The 23396-nt window shown below is 63.0% G+C and overlaps 2 protein-coding genes across 3 annotated transcripts; one reads left to right on the top strand and one right to left on the bottom strand.

Moving 5' to 3' along the window:
- Nucleotides 1-442: 442 nt before the first annotated feature.
- EIF4A3 (eukaryotic translation initiation factor 4A3) lies at nt 443-7391 on the top strand. Its single transcript, XM_059671453.1, has 12 exons — nt 443-705; nt 2398-2470; nt 3297-3363; nt 3733-3795; nt 4277-4409; nt 4547-4627; nt 5035-5176; nt 5585-5723; nt 6147-6262; nt 6624-6731; nt 6840-6967; nt 7069-7391. Exons 1-12 carry the CDS (start codon nt 537-539, stop codon nt 7083-7085), a joined length of 1236 nt encoding a protein of 411 aa, XP_059527436.1. The 5' UTR covers nt 443-536; the 3' UTR covers nt 7086-7391.
- Nucleotides 7392-9541: 2150 nt separating this feature from the next.
- Nucleotides 9542-22995, bottom strand: GAA (alpha glucosidase). 2 transcript variants are annotated; one of them, XM_059671452.1, is made up of 20 exons: nt 22897-22995; nt 19704-20261; nt 17849-17994; nt 17341-17506; nt 17166-17262; nt 16599-16718; nt 16385-16503; nt 16131-16262; nt 15651-15761; nt 15362-15475; nt 15182-15266; nt 14621-14738; nt 14175-14308; nt 13437-13588; nt 13194-13342; nt 12261-12402; nt 11666-11815; nt 11136-11300; nt 10708-10860; nt 9542-10336 (listed from the first exon to the last, which is right to left on the bottom strand). In XM_059671452.1, exons 2-20 carry the CDS (start codon nt 20226-20228, stop codon nt 10277-10279), a joined length of 2838 nt encoding a protein of 945 aa, XP_059527435.1. In that variant the 5' UTR covers nt 20229-20261; nt 22897-22995; the 3' UTR covers nt 9542-10276. The 2 variants fall into 2 exon arrangements, with proteins under 2 accessions (XP_059527435.1, XP_059527434.1); XM_059671451.1 differs by lacking the exon at nt 22897-22995 and adding an exon at nt 22787-22805.
- Nucleotides 22996-23396: the final 401 nt, after the last annotated feature.

Genomic DNA, 23396 nt, shown 5'->3' with positions numbered 1-23396 from the left:
CCCTGGCGCGGTTGGCGCGGAGCGTTTAGAAGCGGGAATCGCCCTGACCGGTTTGGCGCAGTGGGTAGAGCGGTGACCTGCGGACTGAAGGGTCCCGGTTCGATTCTGGTCAGGGGCGTGTACCTGGGTTGTGGGCACATCCCAGTAGGGAGTGTGCAGGAGGCTGCTGGCCGATGTTTCTCTCATCGGTGTTTCTAACTCTCTATCCCTCACCCTTCCTCTCTGTAAAAAGTCAATAAAATATATTTTTTTAAAAAAAAGGAGACTCGCCTCAGCACAAAACTCCCGCTCCCGACGCGCTACGTCGCCTCCGCGGTTTTTATAGGCAATGAGCGAGGCCCCGCCCCTCGCGAGATCCTGCGAGAGCTCCTATCGCACAGGAGCCGCAGCGCCCCTCGTTCCCTTCCGAGGCGGGGCTTTGACGCACTCGCGCGCGCGCAGTGACGTCAGTTCCTGTCGGCGGCGGCTGCGCGGGGTCGTGCATCCGCTTTTCTCCGCCGGGGCGCGCGCGCTCCTCTATCAGCCGACGCGGGATCATGGCGGCCACCGCCACGATGGCGAACTCGGGGTCGGCGCGGAAGCGGCTGCTCAAAGAGGAAGACATGACCAAGGTGGAGTTCGAGACCAGCGAGGAAGTGGACGTGACGCCCACGTTCGACACCATGGGCCTGCGGGAGGACTTGCTGCGCGGCATCTACGCCTACGGTCGGTGGGCGCGGGCCGGGCGCCAGGGTTTGCGAGCCGGGCGGGCGAGGGCAGGCCGGGCGCGTAGGCTGAGAGTCCCCGGCCCGGCAGGGTCCCCTCCCCGCCCCCCCGCCCCCCCTCCGAGCTCCGAGCCGAGGCAGCTGAGGGGTCCCCCGCCCCCAGCACACCGTCATCACTCCGCGACCGAGGTTGCGGCGTGTTGTCCTCGGTGCAGAGCTGCGTGCTGGTCTCTCGGGGTCTGCACAGTCTCCCGGGCGCTCATTCAGCTGCTAACTGCCCTGCATCTGCCGGTGTGAGGCTCCCGCGCTGCTTCGGGCACCGGGGGCTGAGCAGTGAGCCAGGCGGGCTCGGGCCCGGAGAGCTGAGTTGCCTTTGGGAGGAGGTCGCCCAGTGGTAATGGCTGTGAGGAAGCGGAGCGGAGTAGCTGGAGCAAATAGACAAGCGGGCTCCCAGGAGGAGGTGGCATTCGAGCTAGGCTCTGGATTAGGGGGCCCGTTAGGGGAGGACGGTGGAGACGCCGGGCGCTGGCAGCAGCAGGTGCGTTCCAGCACCAGCAGGAAGCCTGTCCCGGGAGGCGGGGATGAGCTCGGAGAGGGCGGCAGGGGCAGCGCGCGGCGGGGGAGGGCTCGGTGGTGGGAAGGAGGGGCTTGAGCTGGGGGTGACGTTGGCAGTCACAGAGGTGGTCCCTCTGGGTGTGGACCTGGAGGGGGCGAGGCAGGAGAGGAAGCGGGGCTACGTCGGGAGGCTTTGTTCAGCGCCGGGAGAGCTGAGTGCGTCCTGGAGGAGGTGGGCAGCGCTGCCAGGGCGCACTGGTGGGTGCTCGCGAGCAGAGGGAAGGGGCCCGTGCGATTCGGTGTTGTAGCAGCAGCCCCGGCGCTGCCATTAGCTCAGGGGAGGAGCGCTTGGAGGAGGCACGGTGGGGTGCTGGCTTGGTTGTGGTGAGCATCCCCTGGCGATGTTGGGAGGCGGCTGCCCAAGCTGGAGCTGAGGTTGGGGTTACAGGTGGGAATTGCCTATCCTAAGGCCTGTGGCAGTTTAGACGGAGCAGAGGTGTTGCGGGGGGGGGGGGGGGGGGGGGGAGAACCATGGCTGCCCCTCGGCGCCCAGGACATCGCTGCCCGTTCCCACCTGTGTGCTTGGTCATCAGGAAGGGTTTAAATTAGCTGCTGCAGTTGCTTTTGTGTTAGGAGGGAGCCGAAAGTGATTACAGCTTTGGACGTAAAGTTTTGTTTGTTTGCTTGGCGAATGCTTGTGTTCCTTCAGAGGAGCCCCGCCCCTCGCTGATTTAGGCTGATGTGCGAGAGAGACGAGGTGCGGGTCACAGCTGTGGGACCGTGCAGGGCACCCCGCAGTGCTGCCCCAGCAACGGGGGGAAGCAACGTGGGTTATTGTCATAGAGTCACACACACAGAGTCGGAGCACACAGTGAACCCCCCCACCCCTCCAGGAGTGCCTGTCTGAAACCTCTGGGTCTATACATCCTCCAGGGATGTTCCGTCACAGGGGTTTGCCCATTCATAGGCCTGTGCCAGCACAGAAACCCGCTGCCCTAGTCGCTCAGCAGCTGTCGGGTGGGAGCGCAGTGTGGGGGCCTGGGCAGGCGGAGGCGGGTGGGGCCAGGAGGGGAGCTTCCAGTGTCTGGTTGTAAACACGCTGGCCTCGAGCTCAGCTCCCTTCTGTTTCTGTCCCCAGGGTTTGAAAAGCCGTCCGCCATCCAGCAGCGCGCCATCAAGCAGATAATTAAAGGGAGAGACGTCATCGCACAGTAAGTCTGCTGCTGCAGGGGCCCTGGAACAGGGCGGGTTTGAACCGTGAGGGTCCACTTATATTGGGTGTTTTTTTCAATAAATATAGTAAACATATTTCCTATTATGAATCTTTATAACATTTCCCTTTCTCCAGCTGCATTGTAAGAATATAGTATTAACTATAGAACGTTCATTGACGATCGTGTATGTTATTGGTAAGTCTTCTGGTCAACAGCAGTCTGTGAGCATGTGAGGTTGGAGGTGGTTACGTGTGCGGGTTTTCACTGGGAAATTGGCAGCCCCGGGGGCCCTGTGTTAAGTGCTTTGGGGCCACAATTGTTCTGTTTTTATATATTTGTTACCGACTGGTTCCTTGACTGTAGCCCAGGGTGCTTTACTGTTTGATTCTTGTGTTCTGTTTTAGAAAGCTTTCATTTTTTAGCCAGCTCTATTACCTATCGGTTGGCATGTGGATTTGTGGATAATACTCCTTAAATAGCTTTACTACTGATTTACCAAATTTTTAAAGACTCATTTATAAAAATAGAAATAACTAGAGGACAGTTTCCATCCAGATCGTACTTAAAGGGGAATGCCTGCTGCTGGGGTAGGTTCTGCAGCTCCATCAGCCCTGATGCCATCCGTAGCTACTGTCCTCTCACCGGGGACTTAAAAGTGACATTGTGCCCGCATCCCACCTCTTGCCACTAAGGTGGTGGTGGTCTGCTTGGGAGAAGCTGCCCGGTGCCCCCTCCCCTCGGAGCGTGGCTGTGGTGGGTTCTGTGAACAGGCAGTGGCATGCGGCCACGGTTGCCAGCCCCGCTTCCCTGTTTTCTCTCCTAGGTCTCAGTCTGGCACAGGCAAGACCGCCACCTTCAGCATTTCCGTCCTCCAGTGTCTGGACATCCAGGTGACTGGCTGCCCGTCCTCCGGGAGTGCTCCTTCCCTCCCTGGCACCGTGTCCCTCCTCTGCTGTGCTGACTCGGGTTTTTAAAGAGAACGAGTTGCACACTAGAGCCTGAGCTGACACCCTGCCATACGTTCCTTTTGTCTGGACGGGAGACTCTTTAAACGAGTGGACGTTCTCGTCTGTAAACAAGACTGCTCACCGGGACCCCTGTGATGCCTGGGCTTGTGGTTTCAGAGACATTAAGTGGTGTTTACCTCCGTGAGAAGGCAGATGGGTGGTTAATGCGAGATCAGTCAGGACAGGTCTGAGCCCGAGTTAGCGGGTCCGCCTGAGAAACTGACCGTCTGTCCCCGACAATTCCTTCACCAGGTCCGGGAGACCCAGGCTTTGATCTTGGCCCCCACGAGAGAGCTGGCTGTGCAGATCCAGAAGGTGAGGCGCCCCGGCCGGTGTTGCGCTGCAGGTCTTGTCATCCGGTCTCTAGTTCCTCAGGCTTCTCCTGAGTCCTGATCGTTTTGCCGTAAATCACCACATGTGATATGAATTGGGGGTTGTGTTAAGTCATTTTAGTGTAGCTTGTGTGGTTCCAGTGGTTCCTGGCAGCACCAAAAAGCCAGCTATTTCATGCTTATTGTGAACGCTACAGAAGGCTGTGCAGTAATGTGCTAGGATTGTTCCTGGCTGGATGAGAGTATGAATTTCATATATTCCCTGATTTTTGAGTAATTAGCATGTACTGTGTTTGTAGTGGGAAACCATTAAAACTAACTTCAGTCTCTATTCTAGAACGCTTTCATAAGAAGAGTAGAGGAAAGAGTGGGAGGAGAACTGGGCTCTCTCTGTGGTGTGAATAATGGCGTAAATAGTACGCGGGTCATGCCACGTGGATGGAAATGACCTGTGTTCCCGCCAGGGCCTGCTCGCGCTGGGCGACTACATGAACGTGCAGTGTCACGCCTGCATCGGCGGCACCAACGTAGGGGAGGACATCCGGAAGCTGGACTATGGGCAGCACGTCGTGGCCGGCACGCCGGGGCGTGTCTTTGGTAAGCGAGGGCCGCGCTCCGTTCCCCACATTGCCTGTCTGCGCGGGGTCACTTGTAGGGAGCGAAGGGAAGTCTCTGGAGTGGCCGGTTCCTTCTTCGTAGCCTGAGGTCTAATCCTCCCGAGTCTGGTTTTTTAGATATGATCCGGCGCAGGAGTCTGAGGACACGTGCAATCAAGATGTTGGTTTTGGATGAAGCCGATGAGATGTTGAATAAAGGTGAGTAACAAAAGGACTGATTCTCTGCCTACATGTGATTGCGCATGTTCACAGTGCGGGATGGAAACGGGCACCAGTGTCGTGCTCTCAGTAGGGCAGTGTGTCTGTGGGGCATAGCTGTGCCCCGTGTGCCACGGGGGCAGGAAACTCAGTTTGGCCTTTTTGTGGCCGCTGCTGATAAGGCTGACCACAGCCAGCAGGGCACAGCCTGTCGTCCCAACCAGACGCGTTGTTTTCTGTGTGTCCGGGGTCAGCACAGTGACGGGCCCATGAGCTGAGCTGTGAGAGGATTTTGGCGGAAATCGTAGGCTGTACAGTCGCAGTTCTGCACCTAATTCAGTGTGAGCCTTGGCCTCACCTCTGTGCGCAGGGTGCGGCCTCAGGTTCCTGTGGTCTTGTTCCTCCAGGTTTCAAAGAGCAGATTTACGACGTGTACAGGTACCTGCCCCCGGCCACGCAGGTGGTGCTCATCAGCGCCACGCTGCCCCATGAAATCCTGGAGATGACCAACAAGTTCATGACGGACCCCATCCGCATCCTGGTGAAGCGGTGAGCACGCCCTGCCTCTCCACGGTGCTGAACGGGCACGTGGGCGGCACTGGGGTTCAAACACGGAACCCGAATCGCCTTTTCTGAAAAGCCAGCTTTTCATGTGCGTTCCCTCTTAACCTAGCAATTCCAAACTTAGCCATTAGCTGCCGGTGTTTACCGGTGGCTTGAGTGTGGGGTGAGTGTGTGCCGTGGAACAATGGGGTGTTCTAACCGTTCAGGGTGGTGGTAACTGCTGGTTCTGATCCAGAGCTGGGCCCGGGTGGGAGAAGTGGTGGCTCCTAGGTGTGGCCCCCCCCAGACGAGCCACCGGGCTGGAGGGCTGGTGGGGCCTGGCCTGCGCTGGCCCCCCCCCGCCCCCCGTCTCGGCGGGAAGAGCAGGTAACAGGGTTCGTGTCTCTCCTCCAGTGATGAGTTGACGCTGGAAGGCATCAAGCAGTTTTTTGTGGCGGTGGAAAGAGAGGAGTGGAAATTTGACACGCTGTGTGACCTCTACGACACGCTGACCATCACGCAAGCCGTCATCTTCTGCAACACCAAGAGGAAGGTGCGTGGCTGCGCCCTCCCATGGCCCTCTGGTGCCAACGGAAGCTCGGTCTCTGCAGAGCTGGGATGGGCGGGTGTGGAGGCCGGAAGTCTGCTTTAGGCTTTGTGGGCACGTGGTCTCCGGGACAGCTGCCCACTCTGCCCTGTAGCACAGAAGCCGCTGTGGGCGCGTGCTCAGTGGAACCACAGTGTCGATTCGTCCCACGCCGTCGGTGTCAGGTGGCTCAGCCGATGGGTGTTCCCACGTGAGCAGAGGGAGAGGGTTTTCGTGCCACTGGCTGGGCAAACGGCGGCCTCACGCCCAGCGAGGCGTCCGCGGTTCAGCGCCTGCTCTCCGGGTGGCGCACTGGGCTCTGCGATGCGCTAAGTCCCGAGTCCATCTCTGCTTTGGGGGCTCAAGGAGCATCTGCCGTTCGGTTGGTAGGTTGACTGGCTGACGGAGAAGATGAGAGAAGCCAACTTCACGGTGTCGTCGATGCACGGGGACATGCCGCAGAAGGAGCGGGAGTCCATCATGAAGGAGTTCCGCTCCGGCGCCAGGTGAGTGGGCTCGGGGTGGGGCGTGCAGGTCTGGGCAGCAGCGTTCTCTGAAGGAGGCGCGGTGGGAGCGAGCCCCTCCACAGCCTGAGGCCGCTGCTCCAGAGCTCTGCGGAAGGACAGTGTCTTCCAGGCAAGGCCCTGCTGGCATCGCCACGGCCTGTGGTTCCGTGACTGGTGCGGTGAGACGTGGAACTTGTACTCAGACCCCACACGTGGCCCCATCACCACGCTCACCCAGGGGCCTCGAGAAGGGTCTTTCTGGAGCTGCCCCTGCCCCACGTGGACCAGGGAGCGGGTGACGGGCATCCTGTCTTGAGCCTTCATGTCTGAGTGACGGCCTCGCGTCCCCTTCTTGCCGCAGCCGGGTGCTCATCTCCACCGACGTCTGGGCCCGGGGCCTGGACGTCCCTCAGGTGTCCCTGATCATCAACTATGACCTGCCCAACAACCGGGAGCTCTACATCCACAGGTAGGGCGCCGCCCCGCCCCTCACCACCCCCCACGCCCACTCCCTGCCGCCGGGCGCCTGCACGCGGGCCGAGCGGTGTGTACCACCGGAATCTTCCTTCTCCCCAAGAATCGGGCGGTCGGGGCGGTACGGCCGGAAGGGCGTGGCCATCAACTTTGTGAAGAACGACGACATCCGCATCCTGCGGGACATCGAGCAGTACTACTCCACGCAGATCGACGAGATGCCCATGAACGGTGCGTGGGGGGGGGCGGCCGCCATCCTGTCCGGGGGCTGTGAGGGGCTCTGCTGGGGCCTCAGTTAACGCGTCTCCTTTTCTCTGTTTTCCTGCTTTCAGTTGCCGATCTGATCTGAGGCGTCTGCTGCGCTGGGGACGAGTTGGCCGGATCCGTGTCCCCTCGGGACTGTCCAGAGCAGTTTCTCTTTAAGGCTACGATGCACATGTACTGGAACCTTGACCCCTCTGACCACATTGTCAGGGCGTGGCAATACCTGCACCTCATGGGGAGAAGGCTGTATGAAGGCACATAAAGTTCTTACAAAGTGGAAAACAAGTCACGAAACCCACCCAGGATTCAGTCTTGGGTTCTGTCTTCTTTTCTTACCTACATGTAAATAATGCTTTGCTTTTGGTCTTTTTCATTAAACATTTTAAACTTTGACCGTGAACTCTCATTTCTATGTCCTGAGCTACCACACCTTCCTGTACCCGCACTCTGCTCGCTGAGCCCCCTCCCCATGCTGTGGGATGGATGAGTCTAAATTTCCAAGTTCATTGGTGATTCTAACTCCAGCCTCTGAAACTATAGTTTATGAAAGGAATTTCCTCTGAAATAATAGGAAAATCAACAAAACCCAATGTTGGTTATTTGAAAAGATCAAGAATGTTGACAATTTTTAAGTGAAATTGACCAAGAAAAGACTCAAATTACCAAAATCAGGAAAGAGATGTTACAATTGCCCTCAGAATAAAAGGGTCACTGTGAGCAACTGTGCCAATAAGTCGGGTCGCCCCGATAACGTGGATGGAGACCAGGTGTAGTCAGTATGAGGCAGAGGCGAAGGCAAGACCAGGGCGGGCAAAAGGAGGCTTGCAGTTAGGATGGAAAATGCAATAATCACCCAACAATAAGTTGTCTCACGTACTCACAACCCAGCCTACTTTTGCCCACGCTGTATAAAGGCACAAATAAGTTGGAAATGAAAAAAACCAATGGAGAAACCACGGCGCCACACTGACCACCACCGGAGTGGCCGAGTCCACAGTAAAGGGTTCCCCAGGGCAGGGAGGTTTCATAGGATGAAGGGTAATTTATCAAAGCCATGCAACAACCCTCAACGCCTGTGCACCTAGCAGCTTCGGAACAGGAACCAAACACTGACCTGCACAGGTTGGGCCAGTGCAGTTGGGGTGGGAGCTCAGTGACCTCAACCTCCCCCTGGAGGCCACCGGGAGGGACGGGTAGGAGGCACCGAGGGGGCGGGCCTCAGAATCTACAAGCCCCTGACGAGTAATTGAAAGGCGAGTTCTGCAAGGTCAGCCTCCCCAGATCACCTGTGCTGTTTGCAACAACGCCATGGGAAAGGGAAATTTAAAGAACCCCCTTTAATAGCATCCGATGTGGGGAATACCCAGGGCTGCAAGGTCTGCATTGAACCCACAAAACATTGCCGTGAGGAACTAAAGATGCAAGTAAGTGAGAGACTGCCCCAAAGGACTAGAAGAGTCGGGGGGGGGTCCCCTCAGCCCAGCCTGCACCCGCTCCAATCTGGGGTCCCTCTCAACCCTGGAGCACTGGCTCCTAATTGCTCACCTGCCTGCCAGCCTGGTTGCCCCCAACTGCTCCCCCCACCCTGCCGCTGGCCTGGTCACCCCACCAGCCTGCTGTTGTTTGGTCATCCCTCACAAACCCCCTGCCGGCCTGGTCATAGGCAGCCATTCTGTGAGGGTCAATTTGCATATTACCTCTTTATTACAGAGGATGGCGGTTCTCCCTGAGTTCACCTACCCATTCAACAAGGCCCCACTCAAAGTACCGAGACATTGTTTTGGTGAAAATTGACAAGTGGCTTCTGAACTGCATCTGGAAATACAAAGCCGGCAGAGTAAAACAGCTGGAAAAGTGGACGCACTGGACGACTCCCACTGCCTGATACCAAGAAATATCACCAAAGCCCGCGGCGTGGCTCGGTGGTGGAGCGCTGACCCATGAGCCAGGTCACAGTTCAATTCCCAGTCCAGGCACATGCCCCGGTTGTGGGCTCCATCCCCAACGTGGGGTGTATAGGAGGCAGCCGATCCATGATTCTCATCACTGATCTTTCTATCTCTCTCCCGCTGAAATCAACATAAAAACATACTGGGGTGCCGAAGCCGGTTTGGCTCAGTGGATAGAGCGTCGGCCTGCGGACTGAAAGGTCCCAGGTTCGAGTCCGGTCAAGGGCATGTACCTGGGTTGCGGGCACATCCCCAGTGGGAGATGTGCAGGAGGCAGCTGATCGATGTTTCTCTCTCATCGATGTTTCTGACTTTCTATCTCTCTCCCTTCCTCTCTGTGAAAAATCAATAAAATATATTTAAAAAAAAACACATACTGGGGAAAAAACACTGGGAAAAAAATATTACTGAAGACATTGTGGACTGGCTTGAGGACAGGCCTGTAGGTCCCTGAGACAGAAATAAACAGACCACTGACACACACGGAATGGGTTTCAACAAAGGTACTGAGGCAGTTCCACGGGGAAAGGGTGATATTTTCAACAAGTGGTGCCAGGACAATGGGCTGGTCATACAAGAAAGAAAACCAGAAAACCTGGACCAGCCTTTACTTCATTGCACCTATCAAACCTCGCTGGAAACGTAAGACTTAAAATTACAAAACTTCTCTAGGAGAAAACAGGAGAAAAGTCATGGGGACTTTGGGTTTAGCAAAGATTTCATTAAAGGGGGTAAGAAATAGAAGCAGGATGTGCTCATCACAATGAAAAATGTTCACTCCTCAAAGACATTGTTACGTGTCCGTGTCATTGCCCCCGGGCACACCCTCTGTGCCCTGGATGCCAGGGGCACCCAGAGGCTTGGCCGGATTCCGCTTTTATTACAAATAATTGCACTTAAAACAAAATCTTTCCCAGGCAGTTTCCCGAGGTCCCAGCAGGTGGCCCCCAGCTCCGTCCTGTCAGGGCAGCAGCAGAGCCGCCCGGGCGTGACTCGCGGCACAGGTACCACGTGGCCCCAAACGCCACCTTCCCTGCCATCGGGGCAGGCAGCTGGGGGTGGCCGATGTTCCATGCATCTGTGTCGGGCTACGGAGAGCAAGGCTCCAGTGAAACGTTCCAAACCCAGGCAGCCCCAGGACACTGGCCGACGTGGGAGCTGGACCAGGAAACTGTGCTGCATGTGCCGCTGGCCCAGCGCCCAGCACAGGAGGCAGACAGGTGAGCAGATCTGGGTGTTGGAGGGAGGTCAGCGCTACGCGACATGGGTGAACAACAGGGGTTGGTGAAGTCGGGGAACTCGAGGCCCGATGTGCCCTTGGCCCCAGTCAAGACCAGCTGATGAGAAACAGCTGTCCCATCGTCAGCGAGACAGGGATGTCCAGGGTCTGGGAACAAGAAAGAACCATTGGCCGCCAAACCACCGAGGCAGAGGGGAGAGCCCAGCGCCCAGCAGGCAGGAGTGGCGGCTGACCCGGCTGGCGGGGACAGTGCTCTCAGCTCTGGCCGCCTCAATCAAGCTCTTTAACACGGCGCGTCAGCGCAGACACAGGCAGAAGGAAGATAAGGTGCCAGGGCCCGATCCTGCCTCCTCCTCCAAGATCCAGTTCCTCTTGCCCCTTGTGAGGCCCAAGCGTCCACAGCTTCGAGACAGCATGTCCCGAGGCCAACTTGGAGGTCACTGTGTCCCCAGGGGCCCGGCCACCCCCACCCTCACCCGTCCTGGGGGACAGCCCTCTGGCCCATCCTGGGCTCTTGCCTGGGTGTCGGGGCTGTAGGTGAAGTTGGAGACAGGAACCCCATTGGCAAGGACCTGCTTGGGGGCGGAGGCCACGCCCAGGAGGGTCACCCTCCTCAGCTGCAGGGCGGCCCCCTCGCTGCTCACGTGCACCAGGTCGTTCACGACGGTGTTCTGGGCCAGCAGGACAGAGAGAAGGGGCGTGAGCAGACGGCAGCGGGGAGCCCCCAGGACAGGCCTCTGCACAGCCCCGGGGACGGCGGGGGGCCTCGGCCCAGCCTGGCCCGGCGGCACAGGCCCTGGGCGAGCTGGCAATGTTGGAACTCGGGCCCTCTCCTCTGCGGGCTGACAGCCTGCACTCGGGGTGACCGTCCCGGGACCCAGACCCGGCTCCCCTCACCCCAGGCTGGCCCCACACTCCACCCCTGCTCGGCGGGGGCAGGACTCACATTCCTGGCCAGGAAGACGAGCTGTGTGTAGGCCCCGCGCTCCAGCACCCCCAGGCTCTCCCCGTCATCCCAGAAGAGCTCCCCGCGGGCCTCCCCGCTCGAGGTCAGGGCCACGGCCAGCGCCATGGGCTGCTTGCGGGACTCCGTGGTCGTGAGGCCAGGGCCCTGCAGACCGGGTGGCACATGTCACCTGGCAGAGCCTTCGACCCAGGCGGGAAGGACACCGCGTGGGGACAGCCCCGGGCCTGGGAACCAGGGTCTGCAGGACGGCCTGCCGTCGAGTGGCCCAGACCCTCATGGAGGCCAGCCTGTCCGAGGCGGACCCCCGAGGACAGGAGAGGCCCACAGATGTTTGCAGACTGGCTGACCCGTCCGCCGGCCCGGCCACAGGTAGTGGGCTGTCTCCCGAGCCTCCCACCTGGACCCGCTCCTCCTCTACCCTCAGGCGCATCGCTGCCGGGGCCGGGCCGGACCCCAGCTGCACAGAGGCCATGTGATCCCGACAGATGCCTCGGTGTCCGGCCAGGTACCTGCAGGGGGATGATGTGTCCAGCCCGGAGGTGGAGGTTGATGGTGTCCAGGGGAGCCGGCAGCGTCACCCACTGGCCCTCGCTGTGGATGGCAGGCTTGAGGGGTGCCGCAGGTGGAGGCGGGAGGCTGCCAAGGGCCTCTACTGGCACCTGGATGGGGACGGCACGTCACCGAGGGTCCTGGGCAGTGCCAAAGCCCCGTGCCGTGGTCAGGAGCCAAGGACTCCACGGCGAGGCCAGGGGGCCTGGCAGAGACGAGCTGGTGTGACCTCAGGGCAGGGGCCCGGCCACTTGGTGGGAACAGGGCAGGAGAGGCCCGAATCCTGGGCCCGGGTGAGGCAGGCCAGAGGGCACCGGGAGGGGCAGGATGTTGGGGGCAAAAGAAGTGGGGTCCTGGCTCACCCTGTAGCAGGGAGGGCCACAGCACCCGGGCAAGCTTCAGCTCAGGCTCAGTCTGCACATCGGAAAATGGGTTCCCGCCAGGACTGCACAGGCGAGGCCCAAGGACCTCGGGGGCAGACACAGTCCACGCTGACAGGACACGAGGGGGGACCCTCTCGTCTCCGTTCTCCGGGGTCAGGGACCCGGGACTCACCGTCTGCAGGTCGTACCACGTGCCGGCGGGGAAGTAGCCCGTCACTTCCGCCTTCCCAGCCTCGAGCACAGGCGTGATGAGCAAGGCCTCTCCCCACAGGAGCTGGCGGTCCACCGGCCAGGTGCGGGGGTCCTCGGGGAACCTGCGCGCAGAGGCCGGGAGCCTGGAGCCCTGAGGTCCACGCCGCGAGCTCCGCAGGGAGGCCCGGAAGCAGCCGGAGCCCGCGTGCGGGAGCCCAGGAGCCCGCACTTGGCTGGGACGGCAGGGCCGCTCTCCGACCCACTGGTCAACACCGGGGAGGACGGACCCTCCCCCAGGGGCAAGGCGACCCGCAGGCGCTGCCCCCGCCTCCTGTTCTGGCACGGTGCCCTGCCCGCTGTCTGTCTGTTCTTAGTGCTGGGCTGACCCCCAGGCCGCTCTCGTTCCAGGAACCCTCCCATCTGCTGCTCGTTTTCTACCCTAATTAGCGACCCACCTGACCTTCACGTTGTGGTGAGGGGAAGGGAACCTGGATTTTCCAACTGCCAACTAACGACCTAGCCAGGTGAGGACCCTGAGGCTGCGGATGGAGGCACCATCTACGCACAGCACCTCCCATGTGACCACGTCCTTTCCGGTCCTGAGCCTGGACGGGTGCGATCATGGCAGTCTCTCAACTCGCTTTTCCGCCGGTGGCCTGGTCCCTGCTCAGGGCCTTCGTGCCGGCTTTCTCTGGACTTCGACTGCCCCCAGCCCTGAGCTGGCGTCTAAGGGGCTGGAACTGGGGTGCAGGGGGGACCCCGGGAGGGAGGGCCTCGGCTCACTCAGCTGCAAACCTGCTCTGGCTGGGTTCCGGGGACTCTGCTGTGGCAGGACGGGCTGCCCCGGGGTCACTGGGCTGGTGGTTGCTCCCTCCCACTGGGCACTCCATCGTCCCCGCCCCGGGGCACTCACTCCAGGAAGAGGGGCCGGGCCACGGTGTCGCCGCGGGTGTGGGCGCCGTGGAAGAGCGTGTAGAGGTGGGGCAGCAGCGCGTAGCGCAGGCCCAGAGCCTTCCGCATGGCCTGCTGCGCCGTCTCGCTGAACCTGTACGGCTCCTGCGGCTGCGGTGGGCAGAGGGCGGGGGGCCCGGTTACCGCTCGGCCGCCTGCTTGCTGCCGGTCAGGGTCGGGTCCCGGGACGGAGCCGCCCGCCTACCAGGCTGTGCAGGTCGTTGTGGTTCCGCATGAAGGGGTAGAAGGCCCCCAGCTGTGTCCAGCGCACGCACAGCTCCTCTGACGTGTTGCCCTGGAAGCCGCAGATGTCGGCCCCCACCAGGGGCACCCCCAGCAGGTTGAAGAGCAGGGTTTCTGCAGGGGGGGTCAGGCAGGGCCTCAGGCCACACCCCTCCCGCACCCCCTGGTCAGTCCTGCCTCATCGGGGTCAGCAGAAGGTCAATCTACCTGCCTGCAGGCTGCTCCCTAACACCTGGGCAGGGGTGGGCAGAGCAAACTAGCCCGTTAGCATGGAATGGTGTCCCCCGCAAAGATCACATTCCAGTCCTAACCCCCAGTCCTGTAAATGGGACCTTATTCGGTAATAGGGTCTTGGCAGAGGCGGTCAAGTTAAAATGAGGCGTGAGGTCCCGGTCCCATATGGCTGGGGCCCTAGCAGACAGACACATGGGGAGAGCCACGAGATGACACGGGCCAGAGTGACGCAGGCCACCAGCTCCGGGAAGGAGTGAGTGGGGATGGGACCCCGGGAAGAGGGCCGCAGGCGACCCGCCCGCACAGGTGAGGGGACCCGCACAGGTGAGCAGGTACTCATTGGGCCCCGCGCCCCGCATGAGTCAGCGATGCCCCCGCCATTGCAGCAGGTGCCCCTGAGCTGTGCTGGCCCAGCTCCCAGCTGTGGCCGCTCCTCCCGCGGGGCCCACACCCCGACGGCTCTCACCCGGCACCGACGAGGACAGCTGCTCCCAGCTGCTCCACACGTCCCCTGTCCAGTGGCCGGCGTATTGGCCGTGGCCGGCGAAGGTGGAGCGGGAGATGACGAAGGGGCGTGTCCCCCGAACCTTCACCAGGGCCCTGGGCGGAGCAGGGGACAGAGCTGTGCGGACGGTCAGCCCCCACAGTGCGGCCATGCAGCGGCAGAGGGGGAGGCATGAGGGGGCGCCACACCAACATGTGCTGGGCAGTCAGCTCTGCCCGAGCCACCTGACTCCCCTGGCAGATGCCCGTGTCACAGGGAGGACCGCGTCCCGCCAGGCCCACCGGAGCCAGGGGCCTGGCCCGCCCACGCCGTCCTCGAAGCACTGGGCAGGGCCTGGGGGACAGGGCTTGGCCCCTGGGTGGCCCGGGCTCCCTCCCTCCCCCCGGCCGCCCCTCACAGGCCCTCACCTGTGGGAGGCCAAGGCCTCGGTCAGGCCGTACAGGTTGTGCAGGTTGTAGTGCGTGGAGAGAAACTGGCGGCTGGAGGCACAGATGGTGGCTGCCCGGAGGGACCCGCCCACCACCCCTGGGGGAGAGGGGCACTTTCTTAGGGGGGACTCTTCCTGGCGGGCTAGCGCACCCCACCCTGGGAGCAACCCACCCTGGGAACACCCTGGGAACTTGGGGCACGTCCCCACAGTCTCCACTTTTCCAAGGACGGGAACGAGGCGGACACCACGGGCTGCCCTAGGCAGAGCCCAGACTCAGGCTCCAGCCCTGACCCGTTTCCGGGCTGTCTCTGCCGTGTTCCTGAGCCCACGATGCCCGCCCTCCCGGTCTCGCCTCAGCTGCAGGGCTGGGGTCCACGTTGTGTGGCGGGGTCTCCCACACCTGAACCTCCTGGGTCCCCCCTTTCCTGGCTGGCTGCACCCCCGACTAACAGAAATAACAGCTTCGAGTCTCCCAAGCCAGAGACCCGATCTGAGCCACAAGTGCCCGCCCGGTGCCAGGGCGCCGGCGGGAGCTCACCAGGCACGTAGGGCGGGTTCTCCAGCGCGTTCTCGGGGCAGCCGTCCACGGAGCCCTTCACGAAGTTGGACGGCTCGTTCATGTCCTGCAAGAGGCCCCGGAGGTGGGCGTCCGCCCAGGGCAGAGGGTGGGGCCAGTCCCCAAGGCTCAGGGACACCCGGGGGCGGGGGGCACACTCACGATCCACATGCCGTCGAAGGGCACCTGGGCGTGGAACTCAGCCACCATGTCCTGCCACCAGTCCAGGGCCTCGGGGTTGGTGAAGTCGGGGAAGGCGGTGGGCCCTGGCCACACCTGGAGGAGAGGCCGAGGGGGGAAGCCAGGGTCCCCGAGGAAGGACTCGAGGGGTCCTCCTGGTCAGGGGCCACCCCACCCGCTCTGTGCCCTGGACAGCGCCCTCTTCCCCAGCACCTTCTGGTCCCACCGCCGGGACCCCCGCTTCTCACCCCTCCCCCCGCCCCCGCTCTACCTTCCCGATCAGGGGCTGCCCGGTCTCATTGGTGATGAACACTCCCCTCCGCAACCCCTCGTCGTAGGGCCGGTAGCTCCCCGCGGGCCCCGAGCTGCTGATGGCGGGATCCTGGGGGCGAGGGAAGCGGGTAGAGAAGGAAAGGCGAGTCTTGGCGCCAGTGGGGGGAGGGGGGCACGAGGCCCCGTCGTCACAGGGCGAAGCCGCGGTGGTGCTCACGCCTGAGCACGCGTGGACACACACGTCACCGCCGAGGCGGAGCCCAGGGCCCAGCAGGCCACCGGGCACCTGGACACAGGCTTCCTGCCCTAAGAGCTCCGGCTTCACAGATGCTGCACCATGAGCCCTTCATGTCAACGGATCTCTCCGGTGTCCGTGGTGGGGCCTTTGGTCTCAGCCCCTCCCCTCCCTCCCCCTCCTCCAGCCACAGGGCGGCTCTTCTCCCCAGAGGCTCAGCTTGGGGGGGGGGGGGGGGCTCACCACGATCATCACGTAGCGCCGGCCGCCCTGGTGCAGCTCGCGCACCATGGCCGGGAAGTCCCCGAAGCCGTCCTTGTTGAACGTGAAGTCCCTCCGGGCGTCCATGTAGTCCAGGTCGTTCCACTGGACGTCCTGCAGCCGGGCAGCGGCGGCTGGGGGCCTGGGCCCTGTCCTGGGCCGGCGCCTCCCGGCCACACTGTGCCCCAAGGACCCTCCCGCCCCACCCGCCGCCCCAGGACCCTCCCAGCGCTCACCAGGGGGAAGTGGGCCCGCGTCATGTTCTCCACCACCTGGCGGGTGACGGCGGTGGACGGGTAGCCCCAGCGGCAGAGATGGAAGCCCAGTGCCCAGTACGGCGGCATGAAGGGGCGGCCTGTGCCACAGACACGGGGGCTGGGTGAGCGGCCATGAGAGTGGGTGCGGGGGGTGGGGGGGAGCTGGGGGGAGCGGGAGCGGGAGCAGGCCCACCTATGACCTCCAGGTACTGCTGCACCACACTCTTGGGATCCGGGCCCAGGAAGACGTACACGTCCAGGATCCCGCCTGTCGACCTCCAGCTGAGGGCTGGGCTGGGCTGCAGGACCACGTCTGGGGGAGCAGCCCTAGGGCTCAGGGACACATGCCCGCCTGCCCCCCGGGGCCCTGGGCACCTCACGGATGGATGGGACAAACTACCTCTGGAGAAGGGGGTCCTCCCCCAGGAGCCTGGGAACAGCCCGCTAGGGGACAGGGGACTCAGAGGACCTGCTGAGGCCCTGGAGCAGGACGGGGAGATGCTGAGGGGGACTCAGGACTCCCGTTTCTGGTCCCTGCCCCCCCACCCCGCTCCCACCCGAGGTCAGAGCTGGAGAGGCCACACACTGGACTCATTAGAGGAGCAAGGGCGGCCGGACCCCGTCCACTGCCCCTCTCCCATCCCCCCAGCCTGTCGGGCAGGTCCTCGCCCCCACGCTCCATCTACGCAGCTGCGCCCAGGGAAGGCCCTGGCCTGGGCACCCAAACCTGGCGGGGCGGGGCGGGCGGGGGGTCGCTCACCCATGGCGTTGCTGTTCAGCAGGAAGACCCCGTGGGCCAGCCCGCCGTCCTCCAGCGCCAGGTAGAAAGGGTGGGACCCGTACAGGTTCACGTCGGGCTGGGACGCAGAGGACACGGCGCTCGGCTCCCTCGCCCCGGAGGCCCCGGTCCCAGCCCCGCCCAGCCGCCCCTTTACCGTGGGCGCGGCGTCGCGGTTCCAGAGGGTGACCTTGGTCCAGTTGGTGCTGAGCAGGAGGGGCCCCAGGTGCTCGGCGAGGCCGGCGACGTGCGGGGACGGCAGCGCGGTGGACAGCTGCAGGAACTGGTCGGCAAAGAACAGGGGCGCCACGGCCGTGTCCAGCCTGCGGGAGACACGCGGCCTCGCCACCTCGGAGGCCAGGCTCCCCGCCACGGTCCCTCCCGAGACTCCCAGCCCTGGGGTCCCGACAGCGTGGAGTGCCCAGAGCACGTGGGGAAGGGAGGCTGCCCGGCTGTGCCCACGCCACCCAGGCGGGCTCCGGGAGCAGGCTGCCCACGGGCCATGGTGTAGGCAGGTGCGGGGTGGGGGCTGCCCCAAACCCTTCCTGACCCGGAGTGTGGTCCCGAGCGCCCCGCGAGGAGGCCCGAGGGGGAGGGGGGCGGGGGCGGGGGCAGGAGCCATGCCCCCAACTCCCTGGCCCTCCCCCCGGGGTCCGGACACTCACAGCACCCGGCCGTCCAGCTGCCGCCGCACGACCACCCCGAAGGGCTCCTCGGAGAACTCCACGCTGTAGAGCGTGGCCGGCGCCCGGCCGCGGACACGGGGGGTCTCCAAGGGCACCTCGTAGCGCCTGCTGGCGGGATCTTTGATCTGGAGAGAGCGGAGGTGTCGTGAGGCCGGAGCTGGGCCCGCAGCCGTTCCCGCCCACTCCGTCCTGCACCCTCCAGGGCGCGGGGTCCGCGCAAGTCCCTGCACAGCCGTGCGTGGCAGGAGCCAGGCGTTTGGGTGCCTCCCGCTGTACGCCTGTCTGACAGCGCGGGTGCCTTGGTGCTCGGGTTCAGGCTCACGAGGCAGCCTGCTTTACTTGCCGACTCTGGCAACCCTATTCCACCCGGCACAGCGGGCTCACCGGGCACAGCGGGCTCACCGGGCACAGCTGGCTCATTGGGCACAGCTGGCTCACCGGGCACAGTGGGCTCACTGGGCACAGCTGGCTCACCGGGCACAGCGGGCACAGCTGGCTCACCGGGCACAGCGGGCACAGCTGGCTCACCTGGCACAGTGGGCTCACCTGGCACAGCAGGCTCACTGGGCACAGCTGGCTCACCTGGCACAGCGGGCACAGTGGGCTCACCGGGCACAGCAGGCACAGTGGGCTCACCTGGCACAGCTGGCTCACCTGGCACAGCGGGCTCACCGGGCACAGCTGGCTCACCTGGCACAGCGGGCTCACCAGGCTCATCTGGCACAGCTGGCTCACCTGGCACAGCTGGCTCACCGGGCACAGCTGGCTCACCTGGCACAGCTGGCTCACCTGGCACAGTGGGCTCACTGGGCACAGCGGGCTCACCTGACACAGCAGGCTCACCGGGCACAGCGGGCTCACCTGACACAACAGGCTCACCGGGCACAGCTGGCACAGCAGGCTCACCTGACACAGCTGGCTCACCGGGCACAGCTGGCACAGCGGGCTCACCGGGCACAGCGGGCTCACCGGGCACAGCAGGCTCACCAGGCTCATCTGGCACAGCTGGCTCACCTGGCACAGCTGGCTCACCGGGCACAGCGGGCTCACCTGACACAGCAGGCTCACCGGGCACAGCTGGCACAGCAGGCTCACCTGACACAGCTGGCTCACCGGGCACAGCTGGCACAGCGGGCTCACCGGGCACAGCTGGCTCACCGGGCACAGCTGGCACAGCGGGCTCACCGGGCACAGCTGGCACAGCGGGCTCACCGGGCACAGCAGGCTCATCGGGCACAGCAGGCTCACCGGGCACAGCGGGCTCACCGGGCACAGCAGGCTCAGGGTGAATGAGAAAACGCACTCCGGGCCCTGGCTGCTGTCCGGTGCGCAGCGCCCTCTCGGTACGCGATGGCGGGGAAGCTAACACGGGCCCATCGGAACGGTGTCCGGCTCTGGGCGTGGCGCCTGCATGTGCAGTCCGTCCACCAGGGCTCACAGGGCCCCCGCTCGGTGCCCCGCGGTGGGAAACCGCAGACAGAGGCCCTGCCTCGGTGGGGGGGGGGGGGGTAGGTGGGGGCTGGGGTCCCACCGCCCACCGCCTGCGATGGCCCCTTCCTGCCCCTCACCGTCCTGCCTGCTGACCGCAGGTCCCGATGAAATCTCACTTTTCGGGGAGGCCTAACCTCCCCAGGCCGCGCCTGAGCCGCACTCTCCACGGCCAGTCTAGAACCTTCTAGTCCCTGTCTTAGCGGCCACCGCTCCCTGCGGTGGGCACTGTCTGCTCACACCAGGACTCAGCGGGGGCACTGGACACATTTGTGGGGCGAGCAGACCCCAGTGGAGCCGTGTCCCGCCCCTGCCCGCACGCTGCCGCCTCGGCCCTGCCACCCACCGTGAAGTGCAGCCGGCTCTCCGTCTCCAGCAGCACGTCCAGCCGCAGGGTGAGGATGTCCTTGGGGAAGAAGGTCGGGGCGGCGCGGGTCAGGCTGGCCGTGTAGCCCGTGTCCGTGGCGGTCAGGTTCCCCAGCCGGTAGCTCGGGTAGCTGGGCGGGAAGAAGCACCAGGGCGGCCCCATCCGGGAGCCCCTGGGCCGCCCCACGGGCGCGTAGCAGCAGCCCCGGGCCTCACACTCTCCCTGGGTGATGGCCTTGTCCGGGGCGCAGTCGAAGCGGCTGTTGGGGGGCACGTCGCACTGTGTGGGTGCTGCTCCCGGGCGGGACCGGGGCCCCGGGCTGTGGGCTCCCTGCTGGCAAGCTCGGTACGTCTCCTCAGGCGCCTGGGTGCAGCCACACTGCCCTCGGGGAGCCACTGCCAACTGGTGGAGCAGGATGTGCCCCAGGAGGGCGGCGGCGGCCAAGGAGAGGAGGGCGCAGGTGCCCAGCAGGGGGCGGGCGCGGGGCGGCCACTGAGCACCCATGGCCTCCTGCCTGTGGGGATGCGTCCGGGAGGCCTGTGAAGAGAGGAACCAGGCTCAACAGGGAAGTGAGCAGCTGGGGCCTGGGGCTCCCCAAGCAGCCTGTACAGACGTGAACTTGGGCAGGCGGCCGGGCCGGGCCAGGGCAGAGCTGAGGTCAGCCAAGGAGGCGGCAGGTGAGGATGGATGAGCTCGCCCGGTGCAGTGCAGACAGACGTGGGGGGGGGGGGGGGGGCAGGGAGGAAGGGAAAGGAGAGAAAAGTCCCAAATGGTGTGGGGTGGGGGGTGGGGGGGGGCTGCCGAAAACCGTGAACCGTTACCCGTGAACCGCCTTGAGGTCTGCAGAAAGGATTTAATGGCAAAAAAGACCCACATGATGGAGGGTCAGGTGGAAGCAGCAAGTTCCACCAGCAGACGGCTGAGCCTGCTTCCGCATAAACACCCAGGGTATTAAGTTGTGACCAATGGATGGGAGTGGGGTGCCCGTAGGGGGTACCCCTGCCCTCTGTCCCCTCCTGCAGACCTGCTCGTTGTGGACAAAAGGGGCCACGTGCTACCCTGACAAGCGCACGGGAGGCCTGCTAACTCAGAGACCTGAAGTCACCACAGGGGTGGTCTGAAATCAAACTTGAACTAAAAGCAGCTGTGGTGGGTGGTCACCTCCTAGGCCGGTATCTTCCCTGACAAGGTCAACCTTCACCTTACTATCTTTTTTTATTTTTATTGATTTATTACAGAGAGGGAGAGGGACAGAGAGCTAGAAACATTGATGAGAGAGAAACATTGATCAGCTGCCTCCTGCACACCCCACACTGGGGATGTGCCCGCAACCAAGGTACATGCCCTTGACCGGAATCAAACCTGGGACCCTTGAGTCCGCAGGCCGACGCTCTATCCACTGAGCCACACCGGCCAGGGCTACCTTTCTGTCTTTTAGCATCTACGGTAACACATCCTTAAAATGTCAGGGTAACTTGTAACTTCCTTTTTTTCCAGACCCTCAGAGCACAACCCAATGCCCTGGGCACCAGGACGGGAGACCATGAATTCCTTCACTGTTCCTGTTATCATGTTAATTGGTAACTATTAACTATCCTGTACCACATACCAGTGAGTAAAAGAAGCGTGTGCCCATCATCTTACTGCTTATCCAATCCCAGAGGTTCCCCCGCCCCCTTTGCTCTCTCCCGCCTCCCTAATCCATCACCAGTGGATTTCTGTAGCCCACCTACACCGCCTCCTTGGGTTGTAATGTGTAAAAATAGGTGAGAAACCGCCATTCTCCCGAGCACTATCCCAATCCGTTGAGATCCTGTTTCCCAGCAACTGCCGACAGTTTGGCTCAGACGAACGCACAAACATTCTTTACAGGTTTGCGTGTTTTCACGTTAACTCATCAAGGATACAACCACAACGGCCGGTGGTGAGGCATGGGAAGGGGCACAGAGCTTCCACGCCCGCTCCAGCCAGCCACCCGCCCGGCGTCAAAATGTGGTCACCAGCCTGGACGCGTGCCAGACGCCGAGGAGTTCGGGATGTCACTAGGTGGGCAGGGCTGGTTAGATCCCTGGCCCTGGTGACGACTCCCTCTGGGCTCCCAGAGTCGGGGAGGGAAGTGGGGACCAGCTCCAAGCCGCCCCTCATCTCATTAGCATATAAAATACACTCGTTACTCCCAAGATACCAGGGTTTGGGATTGGGAAATAGAGACTCAACATTTATTTTTGTCAAAGTGTCCCAGCTCCACCTGACCCTACCAGACACCTGACCGGCCCTTCCTGATGATGAAAACTCAGGAACCAGGGAACTCAGCCCCAGCCCCCACGGCTCAGTGGTTGAGTGTTGACCTAAGAACCAGGAGGTGGCAGTTCGATTCCCGGTCAGGGCACAGGCCCGGTTGCAGGCTCCATCCCCGGTGGGGGGCGTGCAGGAGGTAGCCGATGAGTGATTCTCTCTCATCATTGATGTTTCTACCTCTCTCTCCCTCTCCCTTCCTCTCTGAAATCAATAGAAATGTTTTTTGTTTTTTGTTTTTTTTTAAAGAAAAGAAAAGAAACGAAGGAAATGAGGGCTTGGAGCAGGGTCCGCGGGGGGCGCTCTGGGGCAATGCCCACCCAGGCGCAGAAGCTGCAGAAATGCGGGCCCAGCACACGCACAGGGGGGACCACACCCCTCCACATCGGGGAAGAGATTCCCCCGACCCCGGAAGGCGGTGGGGGGCAGGGGGGGGGACATTGGAGACAATGGAAGCGCTGGAGCCAGGCGGTCAGAGCCGCTGCGCTCCAGGGCCCGGCACAGCCACCAGGGAAGTGGCCGGGCCGGAGGCTCCCGGGCAGGGGGCGGGGGTTCAGAGCCCAGCTCCGCCACCGGAGGGGGAGCAGGGTTCGCCTGCGCCTCAGTTTCCTCCTATGGGAAGGGCCGGCCGGGCACGGCGGGCCTGAATGAGCAGCGCGGTTTCCGGGGCCCCCGCGGCACTGCTGCCCCGCCGCGCCGACCCTGGCACCGCGCGCCCAGCTCCTCCAATAGGAAATCACTGACGACCGGTCGGTCAATCGACCCACCGATCCCTCCCGCTTCCGGGCGCCAGGAGTGCCCCGACCCGCCAAGCCTCTCGCCGAAGGGCTGCGGAGGAACCGCCGGGGGCCCCTGCCCGCTAGCGGCGCCCGCTCACCTCCGCGCACGCGCGCTCAGCTCCGGACCCTGCACGCCTCTGCGCACGCGCGCCTGCCCGCAGCTGCGCCCCGAGGTCAGGTGCTGGCGGGGAGGAGGAAGACCACGTGACCGGCAACGGCGCAGGCGCCCTGGGTGAGTGCGCGCCTCTGGCCGTGCGCCCCCTGGTGGAGGGGCGAGCCGCGCGGTGTAGTGTCTGGCCCTCCTCCACCCCCGCACCTGCAAGGCCGCTCCGATGCCGCGCGACCTTGTCTTTCGGGATCAAGGACGGGGTGACCCGTGAGCACCCCCCAGCGGCTGTTGGGCTGCCTGGGAGCTTGCCAGGCCGCTCCAGGGGGCGCCCTCCTGCCATTGGAGCCTAAAGAGGGCACAGCTGTTCAGCCCCGAACTGGCAGAGAGCGAGTCGTGGGCAGCACCGTTAACAACAGCTTATTCCGTAAAGGGAAACATTGTCATGACCCGCAAAGTCGACTCCTGTGAGCACGTTTGCTCGACAAGGAC

Source organism: Myotis daubentonii, chromosome 16 (assembly GCF_963259705.1).
Source record: "Myotis daubentonii chromosome 16, mMyoDau2.1, whole genome shotgun sequence".
Taxonomy (NCBI): domain Eukaryota; kingdom Metazoa; phylum Chordata; class Mammalia; order Chiroptera; family Vespertilionidae; genus Myotis; species Myotis daubentonii.
The sequence above is the reverse complement of the archived record's forward strand: the minus strand, read 5'-3'. Positions and strand labels throughout refer to the sequence as shown.

Bases quoted from the DNA above. Each gene is read 5' to 3' on its own strand.
- EIF4A3 (XM_059671453.1), top strand. From the start codon at position 537: ATGGCGGCCACCGCCACGATGGCGAACTCGGGGTCGGCGCGGAAGCGG. The intron at 4,410-4,546 runs GTAAGCGAGGGC...CTGGTTTTTTAG, and splicing joins CACGCCGGGGCGTGTCTTTG to ATATGATCCGGCGCAGGAGT. The intron at 6,263-6,623 runs GTGAGTGGGCTC...TTCTTGCCGCAG, and splicing joins GAGTTCCGCTCCGGCGCCAG to CCGGGTGCTCATCTCCACCG.
- GAA (XM_059671452.1), bottom strand. From the start codon at position 20,228: ATGGGTGCTCAGTGGCCGCCCCGCGCCCGCCCCCTGCTGGGCACCTGC. The intron at 16,719-17,165 runs GTGAGCGACCCC...CTGCTCCCCCAG, and splicing joins GCTGAACAGCAACGCCATGG to ACGTGGTCCTGCAGCCCAGC. The intron at 11,816-12,260 runs GTGAGTCCCGGG...GTCCCCATCCAG, and splicing joins CGTGGTACGACCTGCAGACG to GTGCCAGTAGAGGCCCTTGG.